This window comes from Myiozetetes cayanensis, unplaced genomic scaffold (assembly GCF_022539395.1).
Source record: "Myiozetetes cayanensis isolate MyiCay16 unplaced genomic scaffold, myiCay2020 scf2-11, whole genome shotgun sequence".
NCBI classification, from domain to species: domain Eukaryota; kingdom Metazoa; phylum Chordata; class Aves; order Passeriformes; family Tyrannidae; genus Myiozetetes; species Myiozetetes cayanensis.
The window spans coordinates 2,950,776-2,968,939 of NW_026087411.1; the positions used below are offsets into that span (position 1 = coordinate 2,950,776).

Sequence of the window (18,164 nt, forward strand, 5' to 3'; positions counted from 1 at the left end):
GAGTAGCGCCCACAGCACAACTTGCTCCTACAAACAGGGCACAAATGTCCCCCAAATGCTGAACCACCACCCCAACACCACCAGCAGCTTTGCACACACACAAACACACAAAGAGCACAGGATCAGGCCCGGGGTGTGTGTCTTCGAGGCTGGTCAGGCACAGAAGGATCCAGGCACCACCATATCCTGCCCTGCCATCACCTCTCCCTTCTGCCCTGGCAGCTCCAGATCAGGGAAAATAATTCTTCTCTATCTATGCATGTAGAATTATTTTTTAAAGGAATGTCTCCCCCAAATGGGAACAATTTCCTTCTACACTTCCAACCAAGTGTACTTAACATTAAAAGAGAACTGATAGAACATATTTAATTACTCAAGGTTAGACTCCTAATTCCTCAATTCACTAAAGGAAACTTGGCAAGAAGATGCATCATTTTGCTGCTTTCTACTGGAGCATCTGAGGGAGAAGAGCCACTGAGGCAGCTAATACACAAAACATGATCAAAAGTGATTAACAACAGCTTCATATGCAAATTGCATTAATGAAGGAGTGCAAAGTCATCATGTAAATTAAATATGTCAAATCTCTTGGTGAACTTTCAATCTTGAGAAGAAAAAACACCGCTTTAATTTTTTTACATCATCAATTTTCCAAGATTGAAAATCTAAGAATCTTGGTGCTATAAAACAATTTTCACCTTTTTTTTCTCCTTCAGCAGCCTGACAGGCTGGCCTGATGTGTGCCGAATGCACATGTTAATAGGCCAATCAAAAATGCAAAACAATTCGCAATTACTGCAAGGACCTAATGGTCATTAGAATTTACAACTAGGTAATGAACTAAAGTCTGCCCACACCATGCATATTCATAAAGCAATTTAGCCTTTGAAGATTAAAGAAGTGCTTAAAATTCAAATGAGCTTTAGCAAATTATCAGTAAGATTCATCCAAAAAGCAAAAGGGTTTTTCTTCCTGTGATTTCCTTATTTTTTTAATGCAAAATTGTTATATCTTCCAGACGGAGCTTCAACTAAACACAGGGCTCCGAGTCAAGCCAAAGGGGCTGGAGACAAACAGAGGCAGAAAACATTGTTATGGACTTTGTTCAGAAAACTAAGCCCTTAAGAGCCAAACCTATCTCTAAACATGGTAATTTATCAAAAGCAGCACAGACTTGCTCATAGGCAGTATTGTGTGCCGCTCTCCGAGAGCAGATTAACAAGATTTCCACCACCCTCCAAAAAAAAGCCTTTTTCCCCTCAAGTCACATCTTCCGTGTAAACAGCAAACGTATTATAAAAACATTATTTTCATCAAAGTGCAGCAGCATTAATTTTAGGGACTCGCTGCATTCAGAAGGGAGGGATGAAAAGCTCTCCGCACCGGAGCGTGCCACCGAGAAAGTCGCTCTGCTCCCAGGGAGCGGAGCCGCGGCCGCCGACACCGAGGAGTTTGCGGGGGCACCGCTCAGCGCCAGCGGCCGCTCCCAAACTTGGCTCTGATCTCAGCCGGCCCCAGCACGGCCTGATCCTGCCTGCACCTTCCAAAGGGTGCACAGGAGGGGAGCCTGTTTTCCCAGCGATCCCAGGGTGGGGAGGAGGTTGGGGAGGGAAGGCTGCGACCGCCTCCTCAGCACCCCAACTTTGAAGGATGAGTGAACGTTCATATAATATCTCACCAGCCTTCCCCATCCTCGTGCCTTATCCCACCTGCACACCCCTGCAGAACTAAAAAGAGGATGCCCAGAGCTGTGCTAATGCCCTGCTTTTTTAACACTTTAACATTTAACATTTTAACATTTATTGGACAAAAAGGACAGCCACAAGGGTAAATATCTGGATCAGCCACGAGTCCCCAGTTTCAGCAGATTCCCCCCAACACCGACGGTACTTCCCACGAGGAGAGTTCAGGGAGGGCCAGTGTGGGATGTGACAGCATAAACTGGGATTAAATTAAAGCCAAAAGTTTAGAAACTACTGCCGGGTCACCGAGCTGTCGAAGGCCACGTCTCCCGAACTGCCTTCAAGTCATCTCCCCCACTAGGACATTTTTCTCCCCGCTTCTTTCGCTGCTTCCTGAGACGTAAAAACTACACCACTGGGCTCTGAGTATTCCTTAAAATAAAGCAATTAACTCATTTCCAGTCTCCAGCAAGCGATCGTGACAGCCTCCCCCCGGCAGAAAGTGGGAGCCGTGGTCCCTGACCCCCGGCCAACACAAAAGAGGCAGCCCCAGCACAATGCCTGCTGTCAGCAACTGAATTATTTTTATACAGGAATTTTTATCTCTATGGTACAAACAAGTATGTGTCTGTGCTGACTTGTTAAGCAATCCACTTGTATGTAGAATAAGATTTTTTTTTCCCTGCTACCAGTCACACAGCTCTAAGATCAGAAGAAATACATACTCTTTGAAGCTCCTCAAATGTTTTAGTTAAAAGGACAGCAGTTGTTTTCAAAGATCCAAGAGTATCTTTATCAGAATTTAATTTTTCCTTATTGATTTTTTCTAACGTAACACAAATTTAACACAGGACAGTTTATAGTTTATTACAAAATAATACAGCCTCTATCTCTTTTTCCAAATGCATCCCACTGTGTTTTAGTTCCTCAAAGAGAACAAGGCTTCCCCAACTACTGTTTCCCTCTGCACAACAACTGTTTCCTAAATGTGAAAATCAGCATCAATAAGAGAGAAACACAGGGAAAAGCCCCCGGCCACCCTCGCACAGTAAATGCTCCGTGCACTGGAGATGCCCCGGCTGAAGAACGACAGTTTTGCTGATCTATTCTCTCACTCCACAAAGAATAAACTCAGTAGCTAAAATGCAACGAAACCCAGATGATTCATTCAGTGTCCAAAAAAAAAAAAAAAAAAAAAAAAAAAAACCAGCTGTAATGCCAAAGCAAAGCAATGCCGGGTGACAAATTAATTGCTGTGAATTTTGGGGAAAGGGGGGGCAACACAACACATTTTTATTTTGCATTTTTTACTTCCCTACCTGCTAAGTCAACTAAACAAGCAATGAATGCAAAATTAAACTCCTTACTTCCTAAAGGAACGAGGAAACTGCGTAGTCATTTTAAAAAGGTACTAGTTTGTAGTAATAGCAGTAATAATAACAATAATAATATCATCCACAACAACAGTAATAACACCACTAAAGGCAGGGCTCTTCTTTGAGCCTTTGTTGTTCAGCAGTAATTCCATTGTTTATTTAGGCAGAGGTTTTTCTATCTGCAGCTAAGATCAAATTGTAGGTGTAATTGTTCGGCATTCAGGCAAAGGCAGCAGGAGGATGGAAGCAGAGAGCCCTTGGTTTTGACTGACCAAAGCTCCCCAGGTCTCCCTCCACCAGAGCATCCGCTCCGGTGCGGATCTCGCACCCTCCGGAGCCGCTTCAGACCTCAGCAGCACCCTGACAACGCCTACCTGGAAGGGCAGGGTGGAAGCACTGCTTCTCCTGACAGCTGTTTCACAGGGATATGGATCCTCCGTGCCTCGTCAGCAACGCAGTTATTTGGGTTTTGCCTCTTGCCCCACTCTCGGTGTTTCAGCTGTTTAGTGTGAAACGCAAAAAATCTGAGCTCCATACCCATCAAACGGGGGGAAGCGGCGGGGTTTGGGGATTTTTTTTTTTTTTAACAGCAACCTGTTCAGGTAAAAAAGTTCCAGCAGAATTGCAGCAGGCGAGCGAGGAGAGGTCTCCGGGGAGAGCGAAGAAACACTTTGGTGTACTGTCTGCAAACCCAGAATTCAGCAGCTTTTTTTGGCAGCCAGTTTGTTTCAAGTGTTTTGTTTCAGGAAACGTATGTATTTTTCTTTGTGCATTTTGTGGATTTACTACAACCGCTCCTGACAGCTGTTGATTCAGTTAAATGAGCACATTATTAAAAATCCTCGAACACAGCCACGCTGAAAAACAGACACCTTTGGATGGAGCTGAGGATTCGAACACACAAGAAGATGTAAATGCAACCTCTGCGAGGAGCATGTACAGCCCGGGCTGTGCCCGCAGCTGGGGGGCAAAGGAGGCTCCAGCCCCTGTTTGTGGTGACTCTTGTTTTCTTTGTTTCAACCAGACTCAGATGCTAAAAGAAGAATGAAAAGCAAAGCAAACGATCCCAAGCATAAAAAAATAAATGTTTGCTAATACTTGAAAAAATTACATCCCCAGTGGGCTGGCGCTGATGTGCCTCAAATAATTCTGCACCATATTTTGTTTTCTTTCCTTACTTACTAGCCAATTTCGCAGAGGAAGGACACCTATGTGAAACGAGGAGGGAAAGAAGTGGATGTTTTCATTTTGGTTTAGATCAAAGGCAAACAAGAATGCAAACTGTGGCATATTGAATATTTTTTCCACCGCTGTCATTCACACCAGGCCGTCGAAGTTTTATACAATTCCCCAGCCCGGCTGCATATTAAGCTGGCTGTGTACAGCTTTATTATAGCGTGGTGCCGAGGAAACATTAATATTCCTGTGTTGCATCTGACAGGACATTTACATGCGCCCATCTGAGCTCACACCTGAGAGCTGCTCCAAGGTACAGTAGCTGTGCTCCGATTGTAAAGGCAAATGAAGAACACAAATTCCCTGCTGGGATCGGGGCTGACCTCACCACACCCCACACCGCAACCCTTTCCCTTGCCAACCCCAGGCAATGCCACCTCCGAATGAAGAATGAGCCACCAAGTTACCAGCCCTCGTGGAGGAAGAGCAAAAAAAGCCTCGCTGAAATATTTTAAAGATGCACAGCGAGTGCAGCTGGCCAATAAAGGTTGGGAAAACAAACTGGCTGAACCCCGCGCGGGATGCGTTGCATACTAAACCTGATTAGAAAGATGGAGAGGATGTTTATGGGCTTTAAAATGGGTTTGGGCACTAACACAGGAGGGTCTGAATACTGAGAGCACTTGGCCTGCCCATCCATGGGGGTTTGCAGTCGCTGGTCCGGCTCCTGCAAGAGTTTGGTCCAGGTCTGGAGGAGCAAAGTGCACCCAAGGTGGGGGCCCTCAAGAGCGAACTGTGTTTCATGGAAACTCACTATCAGATCATCCCAACAGCTTGGGGGATTTGTGGGTCCATTAACGTGCCTGTTATTTTTAAAAGTGCATCATAAATCACAGCAATCCATGTACTGATACCAACCACTGTGGGCCCAAACTTGCTATGCCTGACATTACCAGGAGTATTTGTACAAAGTGGGATAAAAAATGTTCATTACCCGGGAGGTTGTGGGGGAGGACAAACAAGCAACCAATGGTTAATTTTAGGGCCATGCTACAAGTATGAAAAAAAATATATATATATATGTCTTAATGTATTAAAGTATATGGGTTCATTGTATTTTATGAACTTGTGCAATATCCCAGTAGCTGACACATAAAATCGAGCACTCCCTGACAGAAGCTGCGTTCAGCCTCCTGCCAGTGGGAGAAAATAACCTCCTTGGACTCACAACATCCCTGGCAGCATCACGACCCCAACAAAATCACAACAAGCAGAAAGGTAACGAGAGATCCTCAGCGATTAGCTAAATAAAAAACCCAAAAACCAAAAACCAACAAAAACACACAAGTGGCAACGTGCCAGGCCATGTCCAGCTTGATGCTAAACGCCTTTTATTGCACAAAGCTGGTCCTACTGGATGTAAAAACAGACCGAAGCTTGAAGGGAATTCTGTCCAAAAAAATTCCCGTAATGAGGATGCGTGCAGGCAAACAACTGGAGGCTGAGCTCCCGCTGCCCGACGGTGCCTCGCAAGCCTCTTTTGAGTCGTCTTTATTATTTGAATGGAATAAGAAAGAGCTCGTGGGCCGAGGGCTGCATATACAAAACGGGGCGATGCTAATAGGCCTTCTCCTCCTTCAAAGAGGCATTACCAAATTATGGGAACGTTTAGGGAAGACTTTATTTCTCCCACCGGGCTAATTAGAAGGTGTTTAATTTACTCCCTGCCTCAGTTTCCATCATCCAGCGCTGGCTGTTGGGACTCACCGCAGCAGGGCCTCGCGTTCCCGACGCGCGTGATTTTCAAAGCTCTCGGCACGTGATGCCAACGTGCACCTTCCAAGATCTATATGGAGCTTAAAGTACGCCAGGCTGCCTCTTAAACCACGAGCAATCTGGATGCAGCGATGCTCCTGCTCGTGGAGAGCTCCACAGCTCACTGTCCCACACGTAAAACATATTTCCCATCCTCTAAACCAGAAGATCTGATTTCCAAGAAACAAACAAAACCCAAACAAACAAACAACAAAAAAAACAAACCCAAAACCAAACTAGAAATATTCAGGGCACCACAACACTCTGATGCTCCCCTGGAAGGCTCTTGCTGAGGCAGAGGGAAAGTTTCTACCCTGCTTCTGTGCTGCAAGTGAACTCATATTTGTGTTTCCAATAAAGAGCCATTTTTACATTAACTGTCTGGAACAGCAGGGAATAGGAAAACTAACACAATCTTTACCTCGTACAAAGGATGATATTGGTGTCACGTGTTTGCTTCTTCAAAAAACGTTATTTATAAAAGGGAATGGGGAAAGCAGGGAAACTATTGACTCTTCTCTGCATCCCCACGCGAGCAGCATTAGAGCAACTTTTTGATCCCCTACATTTTTTACATTTTTCCCCCCCCCAGAAGTAAATTTCACAGCCACGCAGGCCACCGCCTTTAATTAAGCTTTCAAAAGTCTTCTGACAATGCCAACAATTGCAAGACACTTCTAGAGCTCAATCATGCAATCATCATGACACTTCTATTTACAATTTGTCTTAGAAAGAGTTTCTCTGACATTGTACTTCGACAAAACAGCCAAGCTGCCAGTTCACAACCTTTCTCTGTCTTATTTACAAATACAGCTTGTACGCAGAGCTCCAAATCTCGGGAGTGAGAGCCTGTGGGCAGCACCCTCACTATTTTTCCTGCTTGCAATATTTTACCCAGCCTGTGCCCTCTGTTTGTTTGTACGGGGAAAGTAGATAGAATTTGACTCCAAAATAAGCCCATATTCTCCATTTTTCCCCCCTCTCTATCTTTAAGCTTTCATCTTATTGTCCAAATGCAATGATCACTATTCAATGCAGACAGGAATATTTTTTTCTTTATGCCTCCAGAACAAAACAAGATAAGGAATCACCATTAAAAACCTACAGAATTATAATGGCAACTACTAATAACAGCCCAAGAAAATTTCTGCTCAAAGACATTATCTCCTGAGAACTGTAATAATCCAATATGCTCGGTCTGAAATTTAGTACGAAATAACGTCCACCTTTGCTGCAGACAGAGGGTTTTCTTACATGATTTTCCCACGTGTTTTATTTGAATGCCACGAGCAGCTCGAGAATACAGGATTCGAGCAGAAAAAAATGACCTCCCCTCCTCCTCCCCTCTTTGTACAGTAAATACAGCATCCACGGATGCACACTCGGCATTATACAGGGGAATACGCAGCAGCATTCCAAAGTGTTCCTCCAACAGCATCCAAGTAACATTTAAGATCCTTCCTCACCCAAAACCCCAACCTTTCACTAATTCCCTCGGATTTATACATTCAACAAACAAACCGCTAAAACCTGACACGGGCGGCCGATAAATATTTCTTCAGCCTTTCCAATAAGGGAACAGCAATTTTACATCCACTGATCTCCAGATACTTCAGTTAATATTTCCCCCTATTGTAAAATACGAGAGCGGATAACTAAAGCCCGGCCGTCGCCCTCACTGCAAATCACGGGCTGCCGGTATCTGGTGGTGAGGCTTTGACATACATATTGATGAAAGCTGCCTCGTTGGACCCACACAACATATCCTATTAATTTTCAGTTAAATTTATGGCATTTCAGCTCCAGCGCTGGATCAGCATCACTCAAAATTTTTATAGCGAGGCAGAGCTACGGGCAGGCAGACACCCACATGGAAGAGCCAGGTACGTACACATGCCTGCACCCATACGGCTCCTGCACGGGTTGCACACACACATACAAGCTCCTGTTCTCATCCCTGCCTCTGGAAAACGGCAGGGATAAAGAGCAGCCTAGCGACGCTTTAAAACAGACATCATTTCTCCCTGCATTTGGATGATTCGCTGCCTTCCTTCCTCGCCTGTGGATCCTTAACCATTCCTCATCTTCAGATGGTATTTTACTGTAACACCCCAAGTTACTGACTACAGAACTGCAGGCAGAGCACACACCACACCCAGAGCTCACCCACAGCACCTCTGTATCCAGGGCTAACCTAGAACATGTCTTTCAGTCTCACAACTAATCGAGAACATTTTTACACTGCTACAAAATACATACTTTCTGGTTTCTTACCACAAAGAATCACTTCCCCAACTTCTGTGTGTTTTTCTAAAGGCAGCCTCTGTCTTTTTTGTTCTTTTTAATTACACACTCCTATCTTTTGCTTTTTGCATTCTTGCACGGAAATCAGATATAAAACAGGAGAACTGGAAGAGCCTGCGGTTCACTGCAGGGGCCTTCCAGAAGCCTGAACTCCACAGCTCAGGCTCCAAGACCCTCACTGGTAATTTTACTGCCAGATGCCACAAACTACTGGCTACAAGCAAGGGGTTACTCCAGCTATCACCACACTTCTTCGTGATACAAAGGATCTGAACTCATCCAGGTGAAAGGAGAGATGATAACACAAAGGGTAGGGATAGTGCAAGACCCCACAACTCCTGATGCACCTTCTCCCCTTCCCACAGCCAGGCTGCATTTCCAACCAACAGGAAGAAACAAGCGTCCCTTGCCTCTGGCCGAGCCAAGGAGGTGCAGAGGACCTGCACTCTTGGACCTCCTGTCCACAAGCACGGCTGGGCACCACCACACAAAAAACCTGGGGCAGGAGAGCCCTAACAGCTGCAATGCGGTCTCTACTCATGATCACAGACCCTCCTGCCCGGCACCAAGCCTGCTCCAAGCCGGGCCCACTCGCAGAGCAAAGGTGATCCCAAACAAGCAAGAGCAAGAAGGATCAGGGCCCTGCTAATGTGCACCTCTCATCACCCACTGCCTCTGCTCACCAAACCATTTACAGTCAGTTAAAACCACGGCCCTTTCGGAATTAACAGCTCCCTGACAGCGCACGAGCCCCAACCCTTCCCGCTTCGTGTCACCCGCGCCACGCAAAACGAGACTTGGCTCGACGAGCCTCCCGCGCCAACCGAATGCCAGCGCAAAACCCCCAGTGGAGGAAGTTCCCCTCACACAGAACTCCCCGGCGTGTCCATCCCTCCAGCCCAAGGACCTATTTGGGACCACGGGGAGGACAGTATGTTTAATTCTTGCCTGACAGACACTGTGTTCTGTCTTTTCAGCAGAGCGGCGCCGTACGTAAATACAGCGTTACATCACACCGCCGCTCCTCCATATTTGGTGATTTAGGATGGCTCCAGAGCTCGGAAGACTACAAATCCCTTCCGCCAGGCTCTTGCTTCATTAATCATGCCCTACGCTTCTGCTCGTTTCCCGTCAGATCGCAGGCAGCACATGGAAATGGGCACTGCCCTCTACCACTCTGGGAAAGAAACCCTACCTTCAACATCCATGTCTGGGAAGCGCAATACGGGGAATTGTTGGGGGTTTTAAGTCTCATTCAAAATGTAGCTTAGCAGCAGCTGGGCCTCTGTTTCCTCTTAAATGTACAGATATTCATGTTCCAAAGAAATACAGTAAGGACTCGTTCACATGACATACGCGTGTGCGCGCACACGGCTCTGCACACAGACACGTGCACAGACAGACACACACCCCAACGCTTATCTGCTGCCACCACAAAACCTCCAAAACTCCAGCTCTCCAGCACGATCTGACGGCCGGTTTGGATAAGCCAGGGAGGCTGCGGGAGTATCCCACTGAACCTCCCTGCGCCTACTGCCCTATTATGGTTTAACTTTGTGGCCAAAGCGAGCCCAAGACAAGCTCCAGCACATCATGTGATGATGTGCTGCGCCTCCGACAACCCCGAGCGGTCCTGTGGGCTCCCAGAAGAGAGGTACCGGCAGTGCCACATCCCAAACACCGCTGGAGGGGAGTTTGAAACTGGTTCAGGCATTTGTTGGTGTAGATACGCTGCGGTCTCGCCTTTTTCAACCAGCAGTATTGGCGCGGTTTGAAGTGATTTGCAACGCTCGCTGCAAATGGGTACTACTTTTGTTTACTAGCAGGATTTTAAAAGCAGAGCGTGCCTTGTTACACTCCCGGGCTCTGGGATTTTCTTTCACATGGTACACTCTATTTTTTTAACCTCATTTGTGAAAATATCTGCACGGCGAATGGCTCTCCTTTTTTTTAAAAAAAAAAAAAAAACCAAACCACAAATGCTAAGAAATGGTATTATTCACCCTATTTTTTTAAAAATCACATTTCATATTGTTTGTTGCACAAACCAGAACTCTGCCTTGGACATTTGTACGGCTGACATGTGGTTGTGTAAACCGCAAACAAAATCAAGATACATCTGTCAAAACCACATCAGAGACAAGAGAGAGCACAGCGAAGCATTTATCATTTGGCTGAGGAGGCAGGCTGCAGAGAGCAGCCTTTCCTGTCAAACCAACCTTTTGAAATTTCCAACATGCCCTTAAACTTTCCGAATAAGCATGTCTGTGCGCTTCAGCAACTGCCCTCTCTACTCTGGCCTGGCCAGTCGAAAATGGCATCTTAAAGTCAAGGTCGGTGGTGTCACTTTGCCATGGGGCTGTGTTTAATTACAGTCCATACGCTGACAGCCAATATGGAACCAAGGCTGGCTGATGCTCGGTTAACTCTTTCACCCCTGACTTTGCCAAAGACTCGAAAGCTCCTCGCTCTATCGCGCGGCAGGCTCTGAAACCTCCTCCCGAGGCGCTCCGGTAGGAGAGACACCGGGAGACGGTGGTTACAATACAGGCAAATCACGAGAGCGGCCTCAAACAATACCGCTGGAAACACCGGCTGGCACGGCACGTGCCTGTTGCTCCTGCCGCTGCACAGGCACTAGGAAATACCACTCACCACCAGCCCAAGGCAGGGAGGGTACTGAACACGCCACGGGCCGTCACGGCGGGCAGAACACAGACAGACACAGCAGTTCACAACTGCCAACACGCTACGTTTGCAACTGAAACGGAAATAAACTCGCAAACACTTCTCCTTGCTTTAATTTACCTGCTATATGTTCCTGTTTAGGGCAAATTCCTCTAGATGACGTTGATAAACAATCGTCATCCTCTGGCGTAACCTGGATGCCAACCTCCACGGGATTGGATGCTTTTTTCAGCTCACTTGGTGAGGGTGAAGGTGGCTTATCCACAGCCTTCTCTAGGCAGAGACTGCCATTGCATTGTTTCCGTTTGTGCTCAATAAAAATAAGAATGTCCCCCAACGGAAAGTTCATCTGACACTGGCCACAAGTGAGGAGGTCGTGGTCCCCTTCCGGAGCTCCCAATGTGCCATGTTCAGGTTCGTCATCAGTGAGAATGGCTTCAAGAGGTTCGGCTGCAGTTTGAGAAACAAAAGGAGAATCATTAGAGCTCTCGGGAAAGGCACCGGGCGCGGGGGGAGGAACGCGCCGAGCCCCCTCTTCATGAATATTACACCCCGCTCTCCATGTCCGCCTGCTCCCCCCAGCTAAAGCCACGCAACACGGCCTGTCAGCACGGCAGCGAGGAGATGGATTCATCAGCTACAGGGAAGAGGTTTGGCAGAAGCAGCTGTAGCACGCAGAACTCGGGAGAGGCGAGCACCGCAACTGTCCCCGTGTTCCTACATGAGGGCAAATTTCTGACTCGCCGAACGATTCGGTGCTAAAATTAAACGAACAGGCTGGAATAACTGCGAAACTCTTGTGCTACCACGAATACGGTGTTTTATTGCTGGATGCATTATTTATGTATATGAATTCGAGGCTAAAAGCACTGCACACACACACACACACACTGTCTCTCTCTCTCACACCACATGGGTGTGTATCTTCCACGAGCCAGACCCACTTTCTGAAATTCAGAAGCCTGAAATACAGTGTAGACAAAAGGTGTTTGAATGTAGACAGATATTGCATATTCCCTGTCCAGGCCGTGCAGGAAGCGGGTGTATACGTGGAAAAGAAAAGAGAGGGAGAGCCAGCCCGCATGGCCACACACACCCAGGCACCGACACGCGGGGCACACACAGCCCTCAGAACACACGTGCACACACGTACGTATGGATCTGTGTCACTGTCCCTGTCGGCCTGTTTGCGGCTTCCAATTGAAAAATAAAAAAATCTAAAGGCAGTAGTTGTAGTAGGGGGAGGGAGGGGATGAGGCAAATAAATAAATAAATAAATAGATAGATAGATAAATAAATGGCAGAAACTGAAATGATAAAAAGCAAGTGCAGCAGAAATGCCTGCGGGGCTGGGGGGAGGCACCTCTCACTTTTCAGCTACTCCTCAGGATTCAAATAAATAGCAAATTCACCACCGAGTCCACCCAGAGATATTAAATGGATGGGATATTTTTCAGTACTTAAGGAAACAAGGCAATCAGTAATTTTGTGCTTTCTAATCCTGAAATAAGGGAATGCCTAAATTATCTTGAGCGTGTTAGCACTGGTGGCCCTCAGCATCTAAAAATCAGCCTGGCCAAGCAACTGCCACATTTCCTCGCAACAGTGAGAAGCGCCTTCTTTAAACTCAAAATACCTTGCCTAATGTTGTCAAAGTTGACAAATTTTCTGAATGAGCTCCAAAAAGCTTCATTATGAGGCTATTTCTGCTCACAGAATCGTCAGTGGATGTTCTAACGAGGCAGGCTGCGGCTCTCTTTTCTGTTGTGGGTTTGTTTTTTGCTTTTTTTTTTTAGGTTAAATTTGCAGAGAAATACCTTGGCAATCCCTGTGCAGTCTCCATCACTATTGCCTTTCACGAGGTAAAAAAAAAATAAATACCAGTAGCGTGTTGGTGTTCCTCTGTCTGCGCAATACAACACGCACGCTAACAGCAGCGAGCAGGGGGAGAGGGTACTACAAATACAACCCACCTCAAAACATTGCCAGGTAATGCAAGAGAGACACAATACAACTCCTAAACAGTTAATCAGCCTGACCTTCTTTAGCTGGCTGCCAATTTCACATTTAATGAACTTAAAGCCACAGAGAATCAAAAAATAGATTTTAATTTGACTGCACGATATTGGAACTGATTTTGATAAAGTGCAAAAATCCAGTGAACTCAGGTTAAATTTATTTCAACCCTACCTAGGCTGAATATTGAGGAGGAAGATCTGGAGTAGCTCCCAGTTGTGCTGCGTAAAATAATACTGAAAGAGCACACTACCTCGCCGTACCTCAGCTCCAACTAGGACACAGGGATCCAGTCCATCATTTCTTGCCTCTAGTACTACTTCTAATTTAACGTAAGGTCAACCACAGGAATATGAAGGTTACGTTCGCATTAATAAAAACAATGTCTTAATCGCTGGGGTTTTCCTCCTAAACTTGCAGACCGGCAAGAGCAAGAGGCACAACGTGCGTCTCACACGCTCCTCGGGAAGCCGGGAGAGGAGCAGGGTGTTTCTGCGGGATTGCCGGGCACGGCGTTTTTCCTCCCCAGCCGTTCCTTGCGTTCGGACCGAGGGAGTAAATTACCGCAGGACTAATTCCACCGGTAGCTCGCTGCACGCCGCAGACAAAGGTATTTTGCGAATCTAACTTGGAGCTCAGCGACCCTCCGCAGCAGAAGACACAAAATCACCCGTATTCCCCTCGCAACTGGCTTAGCGAGGAGCTCTGCATAATCATTACTCAATTATAATGTTTTCCCGCGGCCTGATTCCTTTCTGACGCTGTCACTATTATTTAGCAGGGGAAGGTAACCCGCTGCTTCGACACCAGACAGTTAAAAGTAACGCTGAGCAAAAATAGACTTTGCTAAAAGTCTGTACGGACTGGGCTGATTTACAATCAAAACCAGGAAATGAAGTGGTAATTCAGAGGTTGCTGATTACACCTCCACATTTCACCTAATTAATTTTATAGGAGGCAAAGTTCTTGAAAATAACAAGATGATCAAATGTACAGATATAAAACCTGTAACCTCAACATTTTCTATGCTCTTAACGTAAATTATTGCTAATTAACAAGAATTATATACTAATGTATGAAATACGGCTGGCACTGTGTTCACTGCAAAACATTTGGCTCTTGATGGAGGCAGAGCCGGGAAAAAAAATATGCTTTTTATTATGACTGCTACTTTTAAAACAAAATATAAAATACCAGGATTACAAAGAAAACACTGGAATACAATTCACCTGGTCTTGCCTCCGATTTGCGGGATGCATCTTTTAATTCTGGGGCAATCAAAATTCCCTGCCTGGGTCCCTAATCATCCGTCTCTATTTTTCATGCAAATTGCCCTTCCACCAACATGTCTTTTCAGCTTTCCCCCTTCGCCCTCCTACTCCCCCCTTCTTCCCCCTGTTCCCAGTCACCAAAACAACCGCACCGGCAAAAGCGGGATGGCTTTTGGAGTGTCGGGAGAAAGGAGGTACCGGGGGTGATGGGGCGAGGAGGGGGGGATGCCACGGTACGGTGTGGGGAAATGCCCGCGGGGCAACACGGATGCGCTGTCGGGGCATTTCCCCGCACCGTACCGTGGGAAGGATGCAGAGGGGTTGTTTAATCCCAAGTTTGTGTCCTGGGATCGTGCGGTGCAAGGAAAAGGAAGGACTTGGGGGTACAATGGGAACCGCCAACACGTTAAGGGGAGGGAGGGGAAACCCGGGGAGGGGGAAGGCGAGCATCCCCCGCCAGCACCCGGAGCAAGCAAACTCCGCGCAAAATTAAGAACAAAGAAGGAGAAGGAGGGGGGCGTGAGGGGGGTGGAGGGAGGGAGCTGGGCGCCCTCCCCTCCCGCCGGACGGGAGGCAGCGGCGGAGCCGGCCAGGTTCAAGTTCGCGGGGCTGCCCGGTTGTTTGATCTCGCTGTGCCTCCTAGCGACCGAATCGGGCACGGAGCCCGCCCGCCGCCTCCGCCGCCCCGGCCCGGCCGCCGCCGCATCCCCGGCTCGCCGCTCCCGGCCCGGCCTCCCTTCCCCCACTCTGTCTGCCGGCCCACCCACCCCTCCCCTTCCCCATCCCCGGGGCGGCTCTCGCCGCAGGGACCCCCCGGGCCCGTCCCGGCCGCCGCTCCCGCCCCGCACGTGCGGGAACTCCGCGCTGGCCCGCGGGTTCCTCGGCGAGGAGCAGCCGCGGGGATCCTGCCCGGCGCGGCTGCCCCGGGAGCCGAGTGGGAGCCCCCACCCCCTCCTCCGTTCGCCGGTCCCGCCGCGATCCCACCATTCCCCCCACTCCCAGGGCCGACCGAGGAAAGCAACCCTCGTACCCCCATTTCGAGGGGGGCGTCGCACCTCCATAACCCAGTGATGCTGCACCCCAGCCCAGACAGGCAGTCAAAATAAAAAAGCTCCCCAAAAAGTAGCGGGGAAAGAGGGGAAAAGCGACCGGGGGGTGGGGAAGGGGCGAGGACTGAGCCCCCGAGACCCCCCCGGGTTTTAGGACAAACTTGGGGCAGGGCAGAGCCTCCGGTCGGCCCTGCCCGTCTGCAAAAGAGCCAGCGCTGCTCCGCTCCATGTGCGAACCTGGCTGGAATGTTTGGGCGGCCGTGGGGGAGAGAAATCGCGGCGGAAAGTTTGGGGGGTTTTGCGAAAGGCTGAGGGAGCCAGGGATGGTTGGCAGGAAGAAACCGCCCTGGGTTTTCTGCCATCCCTGGGAGGGAACAAAACCCGCCGGGAGCAATGGGGGAAAGGAAAGGAAGAAATAAAGAAAAAGCAAAGAAGAGGGGGAAAGGAGCGAGGAGAAGCATGCAGCATTTCCCCTTCCCCCCGGCTCACCTCGAGGAAAACGGGATTTTTTTTTCCTCTCCCTTCCTTCCCACCCCCCTCGCCCCAAACCTTTCCAGCTCGAGTTGCCTTTTGTTGTGCAAAGAGCGCTCCCGCTTATCTTGCATCTAGCCCTGGTGTGTGTGGTGGCGGCTGGAGGGAGGGACGGAGGGAGCCGGAGAGTTTTTGTTGCGAACGGGGTGGTGGGGCTCGGGGTTTGTTTTTTCTCTCCCGGGGAGAGCGGATTTGGTTTGGGGTTGAAATGCGGCGGCGAGAAAGGGCCGTTCGCGGGTGTGAGGGTGCGAGTGTGTGGTGTGCGTGTGTGTGCGCGCGTGTGTGTGTGCTCAGCCCGGGCTCGCTCTCGCCTGTGTTTGTTGGCAGGAGGCTCCCCGCACACGCGGTGCTTGTAAACATTCAGACACGAGATTTTTCCCAATCAAAATCCACTTCCACTTTTTTTTTTTTTTTTTGAAAATCTTCCAAAAAATAGTAAACGAGCGGGAGAACGCGAGGCGAGGGCGAGGAGGGAATCCCAGCCGGCGCGGCGCGGCTCGGCTCGGCTCTCCCTCGCCGCCCGGTGCCGCCCCCGCCCCAGCCCCAGCCGGAGCGGCGGCGGGGCGGGCGCGGGGCGAGGTCGGGGCGGCGGAGCCCCGCACGGCGGCGGCCCGGGGCGGCGGGGAGCGGGGGGCGGCGGGACGGCCACCCCGCACCCCGCGGCGGAAACAAAAGGGAGGCGGCCCGGCTCGGCTCGGCTCGGCCCCCCCGGGAGGGCGCCGCGGGGCGAGGGGGCGAGCCCGCCGGCAGCCCGGGGGGCTCCGGCCGCCGGACTTTCTCCGCGCTCCGCTCGCCTCGCAGCTCCCCGCCCGCACGGCAACCGGGGGTGTCCGGCGTGCAGCCCGCCGCTCCCGCAGGAATTTCTTCCCACTTTCGGCCGGTTCTGCCCCCGGCAGCCCCGCACCTCGCCCGCGCCTCTCCCGGTGCCGGGGCGAGAGCTGCCGCTCTTGCCGCCAAAGAGCGCGGAGAGCGGGAGGCGAGCGCGGAGCGGGGCAGCGGAGTGCGCGCCGGCGGGCGAAGGGCACGGGCAGAAAGAGAAGAAAAGTCATCAAGGTGATTAAATTAGAGAGGGAGAAATTACCCGGAATGCTGCGAATCCCGAGCCGGCGCTGAGTTAATTTTTTTCCACCTCCCCCCCCCGACTCGCTCACTCGCTCTCACTTTAAAATATTTTTTTCCCTGCTCTCGCTCAAATTAAAAATTAAATCCGTGAAGGCGAAATTAAATAAATTGCTCTCCGGGTTACTTACGTGAAAATTCCCGTTTGCTTAAGTGCTGGGGTTTGCCTTGCTTGCGGCGCGACATGGTGGGTTGGTGGCTTCGGTGGCTTGTGAGTCGCTCGGTTCACATCGGGAGAGACGGGTTAGAGAGGAAGGAGACTCCAGAGAAAATATCTTCATCAATGTCTTTTGACATCCAAAATAAATTAGAAATAATACAAAGATGGCGCAGGGAAGATGAATTGTGGGATAGCAGTCATGGCTTTTTTTTTTTTTTTTTTTTTGTGCAAGGAAAAAAAAGAGAGAGAGGGAGAGGGAGAGAGAGAGAGGGAGAGAGAGAAGGAGAGAGAGAGATGAAAAAAATGGCAAAAGCCCCCCTGAGCTGCAAGTTCAAGTGCGGACGTGACGTCCCTGCGAACTTGAACGTCAGGAGCCTGGATGGACAGAGACATACAAAACATGGGCAGGGCAAGCCGGGGAGAGGGGAGGAGGGAAGGCGAAGGCAACACCAATGGACACTCATCAGGGGCTGGACATGAAAAAGAGAGCAGGACAAGCCAATGGACAGTGATCGCAGGGGGAGAGGGAGGGGCGCGGCGGGGGTGCACTGGCCGCCCGGCGCACGCTGCCGAATGGAGCCGGGGGGCCGGGGGCGGAGGGGGCGGCGGCCGGAGCCGCGAGTGGCCGCGGAGGAGCGGGTGCAGGAGGGGAGCCGGGAGAGGGGCGAGGGGGGGAAATTAAACACGCACACGGGGAGAGAGAAGGGAGGAAAAGGAGCGGGAGAAAGCGAGCAGGCAGGCAGGCAGGCAGGCAGCGGCAGCTCTCGCACGCACACCCCCGCTGGAAAAGCAAACACATCGGTGAAGCCAGAGCCGGGCAGAGAGGGCTGCGGGGCAGGCTGGCCGCGGGCTGTGCCGAGGAAGTGGGGGAGCTGGGGGAAGCCAGGTAGGACCGGAGACCACCCAAAAAGCAGGGGGGGCATCCGGCTCCCGGCTTCCCCGCTCGGCCCCCCCCCCGCATCCCCCTCGAAGCCGCG

The 18,164-nt window shown here is 49.9% G+C and overlaps 1 protein-coding gene across 5 annotated transcripts in view; it reads right to left on the reverse strand.

Annotated features, from left to right (window-relative positions):
- The window catches only part of BCL11A (BCL11 transcription factor A), a 76,714-nt gene extending 58,969 nt beyond the window's left edge, over nucleotides 1–17,745 (reverse strand). For all 5 annotated transcript variants that reach the window (XM_050315605.1, XM_050315603.1, XM_050315606.1 and 2 more), the window contains exons 1-2: nucleotides 17,159–17,745; nucleotides 11,162–11,491 (exon numbers count right to left, since the gene is read on the reverse strand). In XM_050315605.1, coding sequence (XP_050171562.1) covers nucleotides 11,162–11,491; nucleotides 17,159–17,213 — 385 coding nt within the window. In that variant the 5' untranslated portion in view covers nucleotides 17,214–17,745. The remainder of the gene's footprint in view (nucleotides 1–11,161; nucleotides 11,492–17,158) is intronic.
- Nucleotides 17,746–18,164: the final 419 nt, after the last annotated feature.